The 18,960-nt window shown below is 34.6% G+C and overlaps 1 protein-coding gene across 5 annotated transcripts in view; it reads right to left on the bottom strand.

Moving 5' to 3' along the window:
• Positions 1–18,960, bottom strand: part of LOC150103432 (L-fucose kinase-like) — a 455,316-nt gene that overhangs the window by 68,769 nt on the left and 367,587 nt on the right. For all 5 annotated transcript variants that reach the window (XM_090397435.1, XM_090397431.1, XM_090397433.1 and 2 more), the window contains one exon: positions 5,175–5,275. In XM_090397435.1, the coding sequence (XP_090253561.1) occupies positions 5,175–5,275 (101 nt within the window). The remainder of the gene's footprint in view (positions 1–5,174; positions 5,276–18,960) is intronic.

Here is an 18,960-nt window from a genome sequence, read left to right as displayed (position 1 = left end):
TTAGCGGGGGTATATGTAAGTTCGGTTCACTCAAACCTTGGTATTCCAGGTCTACCTACTCTCTGATGAGACCTCAATAAAGGTCGAAACCGGTCTGGGTAGTGACCCCTACTCATAATGTAAAACAGTAATACATCTCCTAGGAGATGCGTTTTACATTATGAGAAAATATTAAGGGGGGGGGGTGCTTAAGGGTTAAAGCTGTATAACTGAGAGGAGAACTTCACATAGCCTTTACAAGAATGCAGAGAACCAACTAGGGCTTCTGACCTAATGTACAATCCTCACCTTCTCATGGTGCATCCTGTTGGGTATCTACCTGGATTCTGAATGAAAGAGGATGGGCTGGCAATTTGGGATTTAGCTGACCAAATTGTATTCTTATTGGCTTAAACCAATATACAAAATGATGGTACAACATGACAAAATTGCATGCCAGCTGGGGCATCGCCCGGTTACACAAGGCCTCCATTGTTTTCGCCAGGGAACCAGGGTGAAAAGCGAAAAGTCAGCTGCTGGAACAAACCTGAAAGCACATCCCACCTAAACATCACTAGAGTTAAAGATAGGTACTATCAATAAAAGAAGCCTGAATGGCAAAGAAATGGAGATAGCTGAGGAATTATATAAGTATCAGATCAACATAATAGGGGTGACTGAAACAAAAAAAGACAAAAACTGGTGAGATCTTTCTGAGCAATAAATACAAAATGTTATATTCAGGCAATGACAATCAAGGAAAAGAAGGAGTACCCATAGTATTCAACACAAAATATGAGGCTAATCTTCTTGAATGGCAGGCAGTCTTAAGTAGAGTGATGTGGGCAAATATCAGAATGGGAAATTGGACAATGAGACTTATTTGTGCCTATGGTCCCACAGAAGGTTCTACTAAGGTAGAAGTGGAGGAATTTTTTGCTGTGTTAGAAAAAGCAGCTGACACAATAAAAAAGGAAAAGTTGGTCCTTGTTGGGGATCTAAATAGCAGAGTAGAAAATGATTATCAGACATACAAAAATATTTTGGGAAAATTTGGAGAAAAGAGCAAAGTTAATAATAATGGCAAATACCTGTTGGATTTCTACTCAGGACATGGACTGGTTATTACTAACACCATGTTCCAACATAAAAATGTGCACAAATTCACATGGAGAGAAGAGGCTAGGAATAAGAAAAGTCTCATTGACTATGTTATTCTTGATAGTGATGTTTTTTCCCTGGTGCAGGACACCAGAGTGTACAGAGGATTTGAAATCGAAAGTGATCACTATTTAGTCTTGAGCAGGATAAAATTGAATTTCATATTGAAAAGAATAACATGCAATAAAGTTTTAAAGAGAATAAAAGTTGAGCAGCTCTCAGATGTGAATTGTAGACTAAAATAAACAAAGATTATTGAAAAAAAAAATAAAAGAGTTTGAGAACAGGAACCAAACCCTGATTGATTCAGCCAGAGAGGCATGTGGTGAGGTTGTCTGCAAGGATAGAAAAATCCTAACTCCATGGTGGACACAGGAAGTTAAAGAGGCAGTGAAGTAAAAGAAGAAAGCATATCAAAAGTTCCTGGCAAATAAGTCAGCTTGTGCTATTAGAGAATACAGACACAAATGTAAGAAAGCTAAACACTGTGTAAAACTAGCTAAACAAAAGTCATGGGAGGACTTTGGCAAGAACATAGAAAATAAATATCAAGAAGGTGGCAAAATATTCTGGAGATTGTTGATGAAGCTTAGAAATGGAGGAAAGAGTGCTGCAAAAGATGTCAGAGATGATAAAGGTGACATGAAAACGGGAGAAAAAGATACCTTTGAAGTATGGAGTAATTACTTTGATAAACTGCTAAATGAAACAAGCAGTGATAATAGCACAGTGCTAAAAAACACTGACCAGGAATACATATCCATACTTGAAGTAGAAAAAGCCATCAAAGGCTTGAAATGTGGAAAGGCAGCAGGAGTAGATGATATTCGACCAGAAATGCTGAAGTATGGTGGTATAAAAGTCTTACAGTGGCTGCACTGCATAGTTCAAAAGGACTGGACAGAGGGACGAATTCCCGATGATTGGAGTAGACCTCTCATAGTACCCTTATATAAAAAGGGAAATAAAACCGAATGTGAGAATTACAGAGGTATTTCCCGACTGAGTGTTCCTGGAAAGATTTATGAAAGTATACTTGAGAAATGGTTGAGAAGAATTGTGGAAGAAAAGTTGGTGAAGAACAAGCTGGATTCAGGCCAAATAGAGGCTGTCAGGATCAGATCTTCACTTTACGACAAATAGTTGAGAAAGCATGTGAATATAACAAAGATCTGTATTTAAGTTTTGTCGATTTGGAAAAGGCATATGACAAGGTGCCAAGAGAGAAGCTATGCAATACGCTACAGTTATATGGTGTCAATGGGGCAGTATATCAAGCAATACTTAATCTTTATTTGAGTTATAAGTCAGCAGTTAGAATTCAAGGAAGTACAGGAAGATGGTTTAATGTTAAATCTAGTGTGAGACAAGGATGTACATTATCCCCTCTGTTATCATCATCTATATGGATCACATTATGAAAGAAAGTGGTATTAAACATGATATCAAAATTAGAGATGTTAATGTCAGCTCTTTGCTTTATGTGGACGATGTTATACTTCTAAATAAATCCGCTACAAGTTTGCAAGATTCCCTGACTAAATTGAATAATTGTTGTAATAGATATGGTATGAAGGTCAGCATTAAAAAGACAAAGACAATGAAAATAGGCAGAAACATTGAAAATATCAACTGCATTTTGAATGGAGAACTTATAGAACAATAAAACATTTCAGCTACTACTTAGGCACGATTATCAGTGAAGATGGTAAATTAAATATGGAAATGGACAACAGAATCAACAAAGCTGGTATGGTAGGAAGTCAATTGAATAAACTCATATGGAATAAGAGAGAAATTAGTCGGAACACTAAATTAGCTATATACAAGACAGTGTTCAAACCAGTTTTAACTTATAGATCTGAGAGCTTGGTCAGAAGTAAAACACTTGACCAAAGACTAGAGACCGCAGATATGAGAGTCCTGAGAAAGATTAGAGGCGTGAAGATATGGCATCAATGGCAATATCATATTAAAAACAAGGATATTAGGAAAGAACTTGACATTGTCAGCATCCAGGAATGCGTTAGCAGAGCTAATCTCAAGTGGTATGGTCACTTAAATAGAATGTGCGAGGAAAGATTAGCAAAACAAGTGTTCTCTTCCAAGTTGGCAGGAAAACGACCCAGAGCAAGACCAAGGTATAGGTGGATTGATACGATACAAAGTGCCTTAGACGATAGAAATATAAGATCTGATAATGTTGTGGTCTTGACAAGTAACAGACTGATTTGGAGGAAAATTGTAGATAGGAAGTTAGTAATGATGTAAATTTTTCATGTAGTACTGTCATATCCTGTACACCCCCTTCAGGGTACATGTCAGGAATTTGATGATGATGATAAAAATATTAAGAATAGTGAAGGAGCTTGCGCCACCTTTGCAAGGAGTTGTCCTAGTGTTGTACTACCCAGGTGATCATTTACGCCTGGACTCGCCAATAGTTCTTTGGCATGAAACGCTTTGATTTCGATAGATTTCAATCACCGAGTTTCGTATCCGGCTTTAAAATAAAATAGTGAGGGATTTATTATCCCCTTAACTTATTGAAAAGACTGTTCTAAAGGACAGAGGAATGCAGAATAAAGGAAGGGAAAGCAGAGTTGGTTCAGTTAGTTCGAAGCTGAATTGTATATGAATGCAGCTAGAGCAGTTGCCCATGTTTGTGATGATTAGAAGAAAGTGGAGAAATGGTAGTAGTCATTCAGAAGAATATTATCCATCGAAATACCTACAGAAAGGCATAATGCAGAAACAGAGTGTCTATGAAAAAGTTATTAGAGAGTCAGTAAGAGAGGTTTTTAGTGAGCCATCACAAATTTGAGAACAATTTCTAAGGCTGGATGCATATGGGATTTATAAAGTGTTAGGAGTTGAGCAGAAGAGAAGTACTGTTAGGAAAAAAAAAAATACCAGGCTTTTTTGAAGGCTGAAGATACCATCAAGGTATGTTTATGTCAGGATAGGAAAGATGTGAAAGTCAATCCAAAAAAAGAGAAACTGATCTTGGTTGCTGAGCGGAATGTCATCAAAAGTGAGCGAGAGTAAAGCATAGTCTTTCTTCTGGGAAATAAAACAGTACTGTGTTTTGGTATCATCAAAATTCACTAAACTATCTTCACCATATTTAAGAATGGCTAAAAAAACCACTGTTAAAGGGTGGTCATAGAAGATGTTGAGGCTTGAGTCATGTAACCACTAAGCAGCATGGAGTAGTCATTAGCAAAACTATGAATAAGATCTGACAACAATAAGAGAAGATTAAAGGTGTACAAGAGGAAGAGTGTAGGTGAAAGCATTGAGCCTTGGGGTGCTCAAGTACCCGAAGGCTCTATGACAAGAGAGGAGTAATCACTGAAGGAAAACTATTCACCATGACACACAATAAACAATCAGAGAGGAAGATGACAATCCACTCACAAAGAGGAGAAGAGAGACCAACTTGGAAAGAAGGCCATGATTCCAGACTCAATCAAATGCCTTGAAATATCAAGAGCAACTACATAAGTTTCTCCATCTTTTCATGGCCTGTGTTCAAAGATGCCTACGGTTAGTGAGGAACTCTGCTGTAGAATGAGAATGGCAGCATCCATACTGGTGATCACCAATTAAATGGATCTCTGGATAGGAAAGAAGCTATTTGATGATTCGATGGCCTTCTCCATCATTTTGGAGAGTGTCAATGTGGGGGAACTGGAGATAACAGAACTGAAGAGAAATAAGTTTATCAAACCAGGTGTTTGAAGAAAAATTAAGAGAGAATAAAAACCCTAAAGGAATACCACAATACAGATGAATTATGTATTTAAGACTGCTACAGATGCAACAACAGCAAAAAAAAAAAAAAAAATGATCAAGTCAGGAATCTAACAGATAACAGATGAGTTCATATTAAAATCATTAACAGCTACCTAAGGATCAATGATTAATTTTGCTAACCAGGAAATAATGATGATGGTGATGATGAAAAATAATAAATAAGTTATGCCAAGTATTATCCAGAATAACATAATGGACATAATGGGTAGATTTACCTTGAGCATTAGGTTGATTATAATCCAGTAAATCAGAAAGCTTACTAATCACCAATCTTGGAGCAGTCTCATCTCTTCCCATAAGGAATACCAACTGAAGTCTAAAAAAATAAACAAAAAAAAAACTTTTCTTTATAAGTAAAAAATGTTATAAAATCTGGAAATGATTTCTTTTTCTTTTGCAGATTTGATCCAAGAAAGAAGAAAAATCTATGATAGTTATCAAAAGGTGTTACCAGTAGTGATTCAAACAGCAGCATTAAGTTACATTTCCAATCTCTCTATCTCGAGTCCTTTTTTTTTTTTTAATGGTAATTTCACTAAAGAAAGGTTGTAAGCATTTAGTGCTATGGATCAAGGTTTGATAATCTGAGATCCTTACTCTACAGACTTAACTTGATACTTTTCTCAAGCCTCTTATAAGCAAAGTGATGGTCTTACAATGATGATGAAAGTCGTTTATTACCTTAAGACAGTGTTTTACAAACGTTCAGTACTCACATATCACTTTTAAAATTTTAGTAAAACACTGGTGTACCCACTCTCTGGTAAAGGCTTGGGAGAGGTTATAATGATATTTCATTCATTTTTTACTAAGTAATTTAAGGAAATTACAATGTCAACTAGTATATACATTAAAATAAAATTTTAATATACTTCACTATTTCGGCAACGTCCCGTTGCCATTTTCAAGAAACTTAAGAACAAGACACGTGCACGCAGGCACAACAAACAGTAAGTGAGGAAGAAGCAAGAAGCTATTGTTTCTCCTAAAGTCCTGATGGTGCCCCCTAGCAGGCAGTGTTGGTATTCTTGGGCGATTGGGCTGAAGGTCTTCTGATGTAGGTTTCAAATTTGGCTGCATGAGGCAGTCACATGCAGCCAAATTTGTTGAGGTTTGGATTGTTTCTTAGGGCTGAAGCTGATTCCACGAAAAGCCTTTCATATCTGTATTTACTACGGTGTATTATCTTGGCTTTCTTCCACCGTATTCTATGGCAGGTATCCAGTGCATGGTCTGCAAGACCAGAGTGGCTGTATTGGTGAAACCGGATGTAGTCCTTGTGCTCTGAAATTCTGATATTTGCTGTCCTGCCTGTTTGGCAAAGTAGGACAGCTTACAGCTGCAAGGGACCTGGTATACACTAAGAAACAATCCAAACCTCAACAAATTTGGCTGCATGAGACTGCCTCAAATTTGGGAAACCTACATCAGAAGACCTTAAGCCCAATTGCCCAAGAATACCAACATTGCCCACTAGGGAGCACCATCAGGACTTTAGGAGAAATAATAGCTTCTCGCTTCTTCCTCACTTACTGTTTGTTGTGCCTGCATGCACGTGTCATGTTCTTAAGTTTCCTGAAAATGGCAACGTGACGTTGCCAAAATATTGAAGTATATTAAAATTTTATTTTAATGTATATACTAGTTGACGTTGTAATTTCCTTAAATTACTTAGTAAAAAATGCATAACCAACGTCTAAGCCTTTCCACGAGAATTATATTTCATTCAAACATGTATAATTATAAAGGTATTTATTTTTTAACATTTACATTATAATAAATTAATGGCTTGCACCCGCTTTCATTACAAATATGTGATCTTGATGCATCAATAGGTTCCTTTTCACAGTTTCTACAATAATTTTTCAATTCCTTCACCACTTTCTATTTTGCATTTCAAACCTCCCAGTTTTAAACAGTGATTGTGCCATCAACCAGACATGGTCTTAATGCATAAAGAACTGCACTTATCTGTGACAATACAGTGACAAAAACATTAAAAAAAAAAAAGTAATCAAAATTTAAAAAGAGTGCCTCATGCATCCTAAACACCTTAGGAAAATGCTTCCTTAAGACAAACATCCACAGTACAGTGGGATTTGAATCTACTGTTTGTTGGATGAAAGAGGATGATATCCGCTTTTTCAACCAGACCAGCAAAAATCAATTCTCAGGCAACAGAGATTATATATCTGTAAATAAATGCCTAAAATTTTTGATCCTTCTTCTTCTTCCTAACATGGAATTTAGGCCATGTGGCCTGTTCCGGTCTCATGCCATCTCTTTCTTGGTCTTCCGATTCTTCTTTTTCCACTTATTTTGTATCTGTATAATATTTTTCGTAGTCTGCTGTTGTCCATTCGATTTAAATGTTCTAGCCATTTTTGTTTATACTGTCTTATGTAGTAATTAATTGGTTTTATTTCATTTTCAGGGATTGTAAGATTTCTTCATTTGTTTTGTGGTCCCACTTGGTATATCCAGCTGTTTTTCTGAGGAACTTCGTTTCTGCTGTTTGAATTCGTTTTTCATCTTTCCTTTTCATGGTCCATGTTTCGCTTCCATATAGTAGAATTGGTTTTGCCAAGACATTATATGGTCTGATTCTAGTGAATCAGACATTATATAGTCTGATTCTATTTTATACCAAGGATGGCTTAAATATATTATTTATTATGCCATTAACTTTGACAAAGTTTGATATTTTAGTGTCTATGTCTTTTTCTTCTTCGTATGATAGATCACATCCCAAATCTGAAAGTGTTTACTTGTTCTAGTATTTTATTATCTATCACTATTTTACTTCTTATTGGATTTTCTCCTTTGAATGCCATTATTTTTGTTTTTTCTTTGGATATTGTCATATTATATTGTTTTGAGATATCATTTAATGATTTTAATGATCTTTGAAAGTCATCTTCTGATGTAGCTAATACTATTTGATCATCTGCAAATAGTAGTGCATCTATCTTCATTTGCGAGGTCATTTGTATACCAAATGGGTTATGCTGTTTCCAGATTGTTAATATTTCATTTATATATATATATTGAAAAGCAGAGGTGAGAGGGTACATCCTTGTCGTACTCCTCTTGATATATCTTTCCATTCTGAGGTGTGTTCTAATTTAACTGCTATTTTATTTCCTGTATATATTTCTTGAAATAGATTGTAAAAGTTGGTTTGGTATGTTTAAATCAGTTAATATTTTAAACAATTTTTGTCTACTAATTTTGTCAAAGGCTTTTTCATAATCAATAAAGGCCACGTGTGTTTCTTTTTGAAATTCTCTTCTCTTTTCTATTAATAATTTTAAAGTAAAAATTGGATCTATGCAGGATCGGCCTTTTCGGAAACCATTTTGTTCTTCTAGTAAGTTGTTTTCTACAATGCTGCTTAGTTTCTCTTTTAATATTCCTGCATATATTTTATATTCTGTATTCAGCAGGCTAATTCACCTATAATTATTGCAATTGTCTTTATTTCCATTTTTATAGATTGGGATAACCAGTGCTTTTTTCCAAGAGTTAGGGGTTTTTCCGGACATCCAAACCATACTAAAAAATTTCAGAAGTCTTTCATTAAATTTTTCACCTGCATTTTTGTATAGTTCTATATTTATATTGTCTTCTCCTGGCGTTTTCCTATTTTTCATCTTCTTTATTATATTTTTCAGTTCTAACATTGTGATATTTTCTATTAGGTCATTCTTTGTCTTATAAAATTTTAATTCATTATTCTCATCTGTCCAGAGATTTTGGAAATAGGTCACCCATTTTTCTAAATCTATTGCTTGTATTTTTATCTTTTCTTTTATTTCTTTATTCATGTATTTTATTACTTTATAGGTTTTGGCTTAAATAAATCCTTTTCTAGTTCTGTTACGAAATTGTTCCATCTTTCTCTATGTTTTTTCCTTACTTCTCGTTTTGCAATTGCAGTATTTCTTTTATACTCTATTTCTGCTTCTATTGTTTTGGAATTTAGCCATTTCTGGTAACTGTCCTTTTTGGTTTTTATTATATTTTCTATTTCTTTGTTCCAGGTCTCGTAGTCCTCTTTTTCTAATCCATTTGTGCTTTATTCCTAAGGTTTCTGTTGCTGCTTTTGTGAGAATTTGTTTCAAATTTTCCCATTCATCTTCTATGTCACTTGATTCATGTGTGGTTTCTGTTTTTAAGTTTGTGCATTTTTGATATTGTAGTCTAACTTGAGGATCCTGTAATGAAGAAATTTTGTAGCTTGGCTGGTAAGAATTTTCAATTCTATGTGTTTTTAGCCACTTTAGTTTAAAACGAATTTTTGCTGATATCATATAATGATCAGAGTTTAATTCAAAGCCTCGATATGCTCTTACATCTAAAATTAACTCTGCTAATTTAAAATTTGTGATAACGTAGTCAATTACTGATTTGTATCCTCTGGCTGACCAAGTATATTTATGTATTTCCTTGTGTTTAAACATTGAATTCATTATTCTCATATTATTATAAATAACAAAATCGCGCAATCTGTGACCATTTTGATTACATGTATCTTCGCCAAATTTACCTATGTTTGTTTTGTATTTTTTGTTTCCTATGCTGGCATTTAAGTCTCCTGCTAGCAGTAAATAGTCAGTTTTGTTTGTTTTATCTATGGCATTCTGTAATTCTTTATAAAATATATTACTGTCTTCTTCTTTTCCTGCTTCTGGTGCATATGCGCCAATTATTGTTATGTGGCCTCTTAATGTCTTGAGTCTAATTTCTATTAGTCTTTCATTCAAATAGTTGTAATATACAATATTGTTCTTGATTTTTGATCCACTGTCCAAATTTACAAAACATTTATATCTTAACCTTAAAAAAATTAAAAATAAAAGCATATATGTTCCCAGTTCATTAGTCATTAATAAAAATGACAATTTAAAAATGAATATCACATTTTTCAGAACTTGTCTCAGAGTCCATTCATCAACTTAAAGTACCTTCAGTTGACACCAGTTACTCTATAGAAAAGTCATTTTAAGCTTCCTAGTGTCCACTACAGAAGTTTTTTAAAACATCACAGTCATCAACTTTACAAGGAGATTCTATCATGGCAACTTTAATTCTATTTTTTTGTTTTTCTTTGAATCAATATATATACATATTTTTTTAACTTATTTTTTTTTAATATGTGTATTAAAAACATTTAATATGACTTCAACAACATATAAGTAACAGGAAATTTTAATCACTTGTTTTTAGTTCACAATACAACAAAATATAAGCACAGACTAGTTCTGCAATATCTATATTATGGTGGCTTCTTCAGGCTTTTTTTTTTTTAATAGAAAAAGGAAAAATGAAGAAAGCAGTTGACAAACATCTTTTATGTGTATTCTTGTCATTGGAGCAGACTGTAGTACAGGCTATCAGCTAGTAAGAGCCAAAGTAATACTGAGACTGTTCCTACTGAACTTTCAAGTCAGGCCATCCCACTAGACTGGATGTCAGAGTAATTCCTAGTGAGTTCACAGAAGAAACATGCAGTGGTTCTTATCTTATGCAGTGGTATGAAAACCAACTTCTGGACCATGGCCTAGAGACCAGAAGTTGGTTTTCATACCACTGCATAAGAACGGCAAGCACTATTTTATTAAAGATCAATCTAAACAGGATTGAAGCCAAAACTGAGGCAAAGATCTGCAGAAAGGGTACCAGGGATTAGATCCTTTGCCTTAGGCAGATCACAGAAAAGCATAAAGAATTTATACTCCCTATGGTAATGTGTTTTATAGACTACTCTAAAGCTTTTGACTGTGTTCAGCATGCTAAAATGCTGGAAGTAATGAAAATAATGGGTTTTCCCAACACGCTATCAAGTAGACAGCTAACTTGTACTGTGAGCAAAAAGCCATAGTAAGAATAGGTTCTGGATTTTCAACCTGATTGGCTTCAGGTTGAAAAGGGAGTTAGGCAAAGATGTTTTCTACTTTCTCCTCATCTGTTTATTATCTGTGCTGAGGACATCATGCATGTAGTATTGGATGAGCTTAAGACAGGAATTAGGATAGGTGGTAGATTGATCAGTAATCTGAGGTGTACTGATGGTACAGTACTCCTTTCTTGAAAAAGTTAATGAGATCAGTAGAGCAGAGGACTTCAACTAAATTCTAGCAAGACAAAGATTATGGTTCTCAAAGCAAATATAGACAGGGAAGCTCCTGAGTAACAAGTGTACCTTAATGAAGAAAGAATTGAGGAAGTCAGCAAGTTTGAGTACCTGGGATCTATTATTAATGTAAAGAATTGCTGTTCAGAAGACTTCAGAAGAAGAAGATTAAGAATGACTAAAGCAGCAGTCAGAGACTTGTCTAAAATCTGGAAGGATGGATCAATCTCCAGAGGAACAAAGTTGAGGATTCTGAATGTAGTTGTTTTATCAACGACTTATGAATGTGAGACTCAGAACCTAAGCTGCTTTTGAGATGTGATGTTACAGAAGGCTGTTGAGGATATCAAATACTGAAAGATTAACATATGAATGGGTGCTAGAAAGAATCAGTAGAACTTTAAGGCTTCTTAAGGATATTGACAGAAGAAAATTGAAATGATTTAGACACATTGAAAGGACAGAAGGACTTCTCAGAACAGTAATAGAAGTTAAAGTTCTTGGAAAAAGAGTTAGGGGTAGACTGTCAATGAGGTGGGTGGATGATGTGGCCCATCACTGAGCAACTGAGTGACCATACAGCATCTGATGATGTTCAATGAGTAGATGGATGGATAGTTGACATTAAATCAAATAAATTATTAGAAAAGAAATAATCCAACACAACTTAAATGATGAATAGCACAAATCAGCTGTCTCTTTGAAAAGTCTGTATGTGATTGTTGAAGAAGTTAAATTCTAATGTACTAAGAAATCTCAGTATTAATTTCTTGACATCATTTACAATTAAACCTTGGTTTCTGTTGAGGGAGTCATTTAAGTGGAAAACTGCTAAAGATTCTTTAATCTGTTGAGATATTGGATATGATGGCTTTATCCTGCTCAGCCATGTGATTTGTAGCTGAAGTGCAATGAGTCAGGTGAGGCCTTTCTTCTCCTTTATTTTCTATATCACCAACATGTTCTTTTTTTTTTCTCAATTCAAAACTTCAAAATTTCAACTTTTTTCTCAAAGAAAAACTTTCCTTTCCCAATGTTCTAGGTTCTAGTAACAAAGAAACTAGATAATGGCATTTCTTAAGTATCAGATGCTATTTTCATGCATTATCCCTTCAACATCCTCCCCAAAATGAGGCATAATCCACATATGCTCTTAAGAACATGGCTATCTCCATTCTAAATAATGAAGATAAATTTAAGGAAGAACTTCAAAATTTTCTCCATTTTTTTGTACTTGGGTACTCCAAACACACACAATATGATACTTGAAGATAACCCTCCTCACCAATAAGAATATTCAGTACACAGGATATTCCATCCCATGTGTTGGTAATCTGTCCATCAAGCTTGCTACCCTGTTCAAGCACCATAAACAATCAGGTGGCTTTCGAACCAGATGAAACTATTTGTAGCCTCCTTAGAGCTCTCAAAGACAGCATTCTCTTCTACCAACATTCAAGTGTTCAAAGGACACCATGTTCCTGTGATCTAGCTTACATAAGTTAGCTCACCATAATTCAACTTCTAATCATATAGCTGACTTGAATAAAGCCACCATGCCCTCTCTAGAAGATAACTTTTTTCTTGACAGATTAAAGAATCTATGACAGCTTTTCACACATGTGGCTTTCTCAATAGAAACCAAGATTTAATTGTGAATGACATCTGGAAATATCCACCTTTTAGCAGATCACTAACTTCTCCAACAATCACCTAAAGATTCTTCAAGAGACAGCTGAGCTGTGCCACACATCATTGCATGTCTCATTTAATTTCATTGGATTGTTTCTCTTTCAACAAATTATTAATGTTTAATGTCAACTGCTTTCTTCATTTCTCTCATTTAAAAAAATCCCCGAGGAAATAGATTATAGGTGTTGCTGCAAAACTGGTCTGTTTTATTTATTTTTTTGTTATATTGTGTACTAATAATGACTAATTAAAATTCCCTATAACTTATATACTTCTTTAACTTTGGATTATCAGCAACTGAAACATCTTTACTAATTGGTAAATGCATTATCAATTTTTGGAGATGGTGATCGATTGCAGTAACATGTAAATAAATTATTAATTGTAAGTATAAGATTAAATCATACTTCCATAGTGTTTTCAAGTTATTCTTTCATATAAAAGAAGGAATTTTAAAGAAAAGCAGCAATCCTTCAAAGCCAAATAATAATGGAAGATTTTAAATACTTTTTTTAATGTGATTTCCACTGACAAAAGGTTGTAAGCCTTTAGTAGAATGGCATAGTGGGTGGGTTAAGGATTTTTTTTTCTATTTTTATTAATTTTATATATTTTTTTATTGTTATTTATTTTTTATATAGTCTGGAAGTTCTTGACTAAAGACCAAAGACAGAATCTACCTACCTATCCACTATCTACCTAAGGTTTCCCAAACTTTTTACTAAAGTGGAACCCTAAATCAAGCAAAATTTTTTTGTGGAGCCCTCACAACTCAATCTTTCAAATAAACATGAAAAAATGGAAGAAATTAATAAACATTCACTTTTTTACAATTTAGTGCACTATAAATTTAAAAAATTAAGTTAATTTTAATGACTACGATGCAGCTGTTGATTTGAACTGCAGAGTTTTTCAGTCTTGTATGATAGACATAACTTGTAGCATCATATCATTGATTCATTAATTAAAAAAAAATTAGTGAATGTTTGTAAACAAGATTCGCAGAATCCTAGAATTTCAGCTGTGGAGCCTTAGGGCTCAGCAGAGCCCGCTTTGAGAAACCCTGTATGTACCAAACACATTGTGCTGGATCTGTTCATAATAGGATCAGAAATCTGTCCATAACCAAGGTGGAGCCACATTGCCCAAATGGAAATGTTCATGCAATTTTGACTTGGGAGGTTGCAAAACATGGAATTTTCACTTAAGAAGGAATAAATATGGATATAGAAAGCAGGTGATTATGACATGCTTAGGAGATGGTTTATAGTGGAGCATGGGATATGACCAAGAGGTGTCTCAAAGAAAGCAATACTAAACTGTACACATATATCCAAGGTCAGGAGGATAAATCAGACAGGAGTTAGATGAATTAGTAATATCATTAAGATGAAGCTAAGGAGAAAGGTGATCAGCATGCTCACGAGAAGTACAGGGTTCAGACAAGAAAGCTGACCAGCCTGGTAAGGAAACCAAAATATGAGTACGAGCAGAAATTTGCTGAGGCACACCAAAGGAAATCTCAAAAGGTTCTTTCCTATGTGGGAGGTAAAATGAACTAAGACCGATAGCAAGGATAAGGAACCAATGGAAACCAACGGAAAGCATTTACAGACTCCTGGTTTTCCTAATGGAATCTGGGAAAGAAGTAGTAAAATGAAAAATGGCTATGGAAAGACAACTTTAATGAGGGCTGATAGTGGTGAGGTGTCAGAAGCAGACAAAATAGTTAAGTTACTGATTAACCATTTTGCAATTAGAATATTGCTGTGACAGGAAACGATCTGAGAATAGGGGTTGATGAGTTGGAAGTACTTAAGATATTGCAGAATCTTAATGCAAATACAGCCACTGGAATAAATGGAGCATCAGTTCATGTATTATGAGAATGTGCAAAGGAATTGGCATTGCCTCTGACTATAGTTTTATAGGACTAATGCAGAGGAAATATTTCAGCACTTGGCCAGAGAGGCAGAATAAGGAATAATCCTCACACATTGAGCAAAAGTGTGGTTAGCAAGAGTATGTGAATACTAGACTGCAAGGTTGAAAAGTGGTGAATGAGTGGAATGGGTCTGTTGTAAGTGATTTGTGCATCAATGAGTTCAAGGAGAAGTATGTTGGTATCATGTGGATAGTTTGAGTCCTGCTTGATGAGTCTTTGGACTTCATAGACTTGTTAGTAATCAGTGAAAGTATAATGAAAGCAATTTACACAAGCTAACTCAGAAAGTGCAGAATGGATATAACAAGAAATTAATGTACCATCATCTGTATATAAAAAAAGTTGCTTAATCCATTTTCTTCATAATTCAAACTCATGAAATTTTTATGACAATCTTTGCTTAATACTACTACTACTACTTTTTGTATTGTAGGAGTGCAATGAGTAATGAAAATCATCTATTACCTGCAGCATATAGGTAGCAAAACAGAGACACTATCACTCAGTCATATAGTATTTCTACTATGAATAAAAATAATTTATAAATTTTCTGTGCATTACTTTCATTTTTTATATTAACTAGCAGCCAGAACTATTATAATTTTCCCTGGAATTCACACCAGAACTATTATAGCTGATTTTTCAAATTTCTTTGGTACTTACATATATCAACAACTTTCAAGTACTTAAAAAGCATGGAATACTTGCTTTTTTTTTTAAAAAAAATTTTATGTACCAAGAAGTATATATCAATTCCAATGGAAGCTCAAAAAAACAGAGACACTTGTAAGAAATAAACAGTTACATGAATTATTAAACCATTCATATTATAATTATTAGCATTATCATCACACCCCATGGAGTCAAAAGATTCATTGGAAGAGGTCCCATTGTCATACACATACAGTTTATTATTCCCTGCCTTAAATGGCTGGCCTGGTTGGCCAAGCAGTTAGCGTATCCACTCTCCAGCCAAAAGGCTGCAGTTTGGAATCCCACCATGGGCATGGATGTTTGTAATTGTCTGTGAAAATACTAGTGATAGTGGTGGTGGTGTGTGATAGATGGCGCTGGTGTAGTTGCTGTTCGTTGTAGTTGGTAGAGACAGAGTTGTAGAGTAGGTGCCCTCCCTTGATGAGTCTTTAGACTCCCTGGAGGTGTCACATAATAATAATAATGATGATGCATTTACTATCTCTGTATTCACTACTTTCTTAGACAATGCATTCCAATTGGTCACAACTCACCCTGCATAAACCTTCTCCTCACCTCACTGCCCCACCCCCAGGCTCAAATCCTCCATATACATAATCTAGGGATGGCATCTTTTCTTTTCTATGAAAAAAAAAACAAACTCATCCACATTATTCTGGTAATAATGTCTTATGTGTCTCTCAATCATATCTTCCTATCCACTAGACTACAAATTGTATTTTCTCAAACTTTTTTTATACTCAATATTCCAAAAAACTAGAAACTACTTGAGTCAATTGTCTCAGGACCCTTTTGAAAATCAGGTGACAAATCTGTGTACAGCAATCTATATATGGCTTGAACAAGTTTTACAACACAACTATAATATCCATATCTGTACATGTCAGTGTTCTCTGCATCATTGTCAAAATCCACTATATCCCTCAAAATTTTAGAAATGGGTCCTTATCAACCATTACCTAAGATCTCTTATATTTTCATTTCTAGATGGTATACTTTGTATTCCATCTTTAGAGTTCAAAACTATATTCTTTGTTACACTGAAATAGCAACCCCACTCACTTTCCTATTCACCCTGTCTATTAAAGTCCGCTAGCAAAACCATCTATACTTATCTCCACTTCTCATAGTTCTTTCCAACTCTGCAACATCTGCAAACAACTGCATGTCACTAATCAGGCCTTTCCCAATATCATTAACATAAAAGCTAAACAGAAATGGTCCTAAAATAGACCTTTAGGATATAATGTAAAAACTCGATTCTAGCTTAATCTAAAGCACATTACATCGATTTTTTTACAGAGGTCAAGTCCCATGAGAATGTTGTAAAAATAACTTGTTTGTCTCTGTATATTTTGTACTAGATATTTTTGTAAATAACCCTTTGGAAGTTAACTTATATACTCCTTTAATAAGAATATTTCAGAGTGTTAAAAAACAAGGCAATGTTTTGCCTCCGGAGCTGTATGTAATAGATCTACATGGCGGCATAAGAAAGGTTGTTTATGAAATTTTGTATGTGAAAGGCTTACAAGCTCTGCATGTAAACACCTCCGAAGTCAGTCAGAAAGGTTCAAACAACTTTCTGATGGCCGGCAAATTATGATCAACAGAAAGCTTGGAAGAGAACAAAGAACTGACCGAACTTGAGACTTAAGATGAAAGAGTCATGCCGAGTTCTTTCGAGGTTACAAACTTCGTGCGAGGTCTCAGAGAAGGCATAATAAAAAAAAAGTACAGAACCAAGCATAGGGAGCTTCCTGGTTCGAGATGTCGCTGGAGAGAAACGACTTCTAGGCCAGAGAGAGGGTTTTCAGAGGCCGCAGACAGAGCTCTCCACTTCCAGATGTCAAGAGAGAGTCATCAGAAGTCAAAACTAAAGGCAGTTGGAACCGGAGCAGAAGCGAGCTGAGACTATAAAGGGAGTCTGAACCAGAGCAGTGGCGGCAAAGAACGAGAAGCGGCAAGGCCTCAGTTACAAAGAGGAGAGCTGAGATCCAAGTGCCTTCATCGGCGATTAGTAGCAGAAGTTCCCGAAGTAGGATCCAGAGGAGAATTTCCTGTATGCTGAAACCTCTTGTATGTGCTATTCGAGTACCACAGATTGCAGTCCAAAAGCCCACTAACATCCCGAAGTGATATCACTGAAGTCAAATTTCCTGAAGGAAGCTCAAGATCTGAGATGAAAGAATTGCCTTAGAACTTTCAGTGAAAGACTTTTGACTGAATGTGTGATACAGAGCCTTTGTAAGTTACACACTTTTGTATATTCCCTCTTATAGTTGTTATAGAAGGATGTTTAAGATATTTGTTTAATAGTTATAAGAAGTGTCCTTAAGAGAGTCAATTGGCATGTTGGAAATTGATATCAAATTTGTAAAAACAATTCTAACCTCTTTGCAAGTAAAATAGGAGTTTAATAAGTTGAATTTGTAAGCAGAGAGTTAATAGGTTTTTGAGTTAAAGAGATTAATTAATGTTGAAGTAAAAAGGTTCTAATTTGTGCTAAAGAATTTTTATAGATGGATAGAGAAAGCAATCTCCCTATTGTTTAATTCATGTATTTCACAGTAACGTAAATAAAATGTGTTTTGATTTTTTTTGTTAAAGGAGTGCTGCCTGATTGTTTATTTTTACAACTGCGCTGTTCCTAAATAAATCGAACTTGTGAGCAGGAAACTAAGTGAGATAGCCGAAGCATAAAGTTAAGTAAAAGAATAGACCACAACGGTTTGTGTAAAGTTTTATTGAAGGAATTTGTGTTAGAGAGAGAGAAATCTGCCGGCTGTATTATTGAGTTTTATGCTAATTAAATGACATTAGTGGCACAGTCTAAATTAAATAAATTTTCTAGTATCTAAGGCATAAGACTCATAGTGCAAAGGGTAGATAAACATAGTATGCAGTAGAGTAAAATGAGAAAGGATATGAGAGAAAAGGTGCATTAGAGTAAAGCTATAAAGAATTAGGAATAGAATAAAGATATAGAGAGTATATTAAAGATAAAGATATTACAATACAAGTATAGGAAAACAACACCCGTCATTACAATAACACTACTAGTGACTTTTTTCTTTTTTTGAAGGAAAGGATTATAATGTAGCGACTTTTTTCTTTTCTAGGATAATGCTCCCTCTTACACAATCTGCTAATGCCTATCAGATAGCCAATCTCCAATTCAAAGCACTAATATATCCAGTCCCATCTGTTCCAGTTTACTTACCAGCATGCCATGTGGCAATCTATCAAAGGTATTTGCACAATTTAAATATACTGCTAGATGTACTGTTTATTATCATATCTAATGATTCTAACACTATGCATATAATATTGAATTTGAATTTAGAAAATATCTAGCTTATTTCCCTTTTTGTATTTTATTATGTTTGTGTTCAACAATTACACAAATTTCACTGGCCAGCACTAATGTTCAGTTAATAAAAAAACGATTAATTTTCTTCTAAAATAATTAACTTCTAAAATAAAAGTTAATAAATTAAACTAACTGATATAT

This window comes from Typopeltis vanoorti, chromosome 9, assembly GCF_054136105.1.
Source record: "Typopeltis vanoorti isolate ZY-2024b chromosome 9, IOZ_Tvanoo_1.0, whole genome shotgun sequence".
NCBI lineage: Eukaryota > Metazoa > Arthropoda > Arachnida > Uropygi > Thelyphonidae > Typopeltis > Typopeltis vanoorti.
Note: the sequence above shows the minus strand (reverse complement) of the source record. Positions and strands in the feature narration are given on the sequence as shown.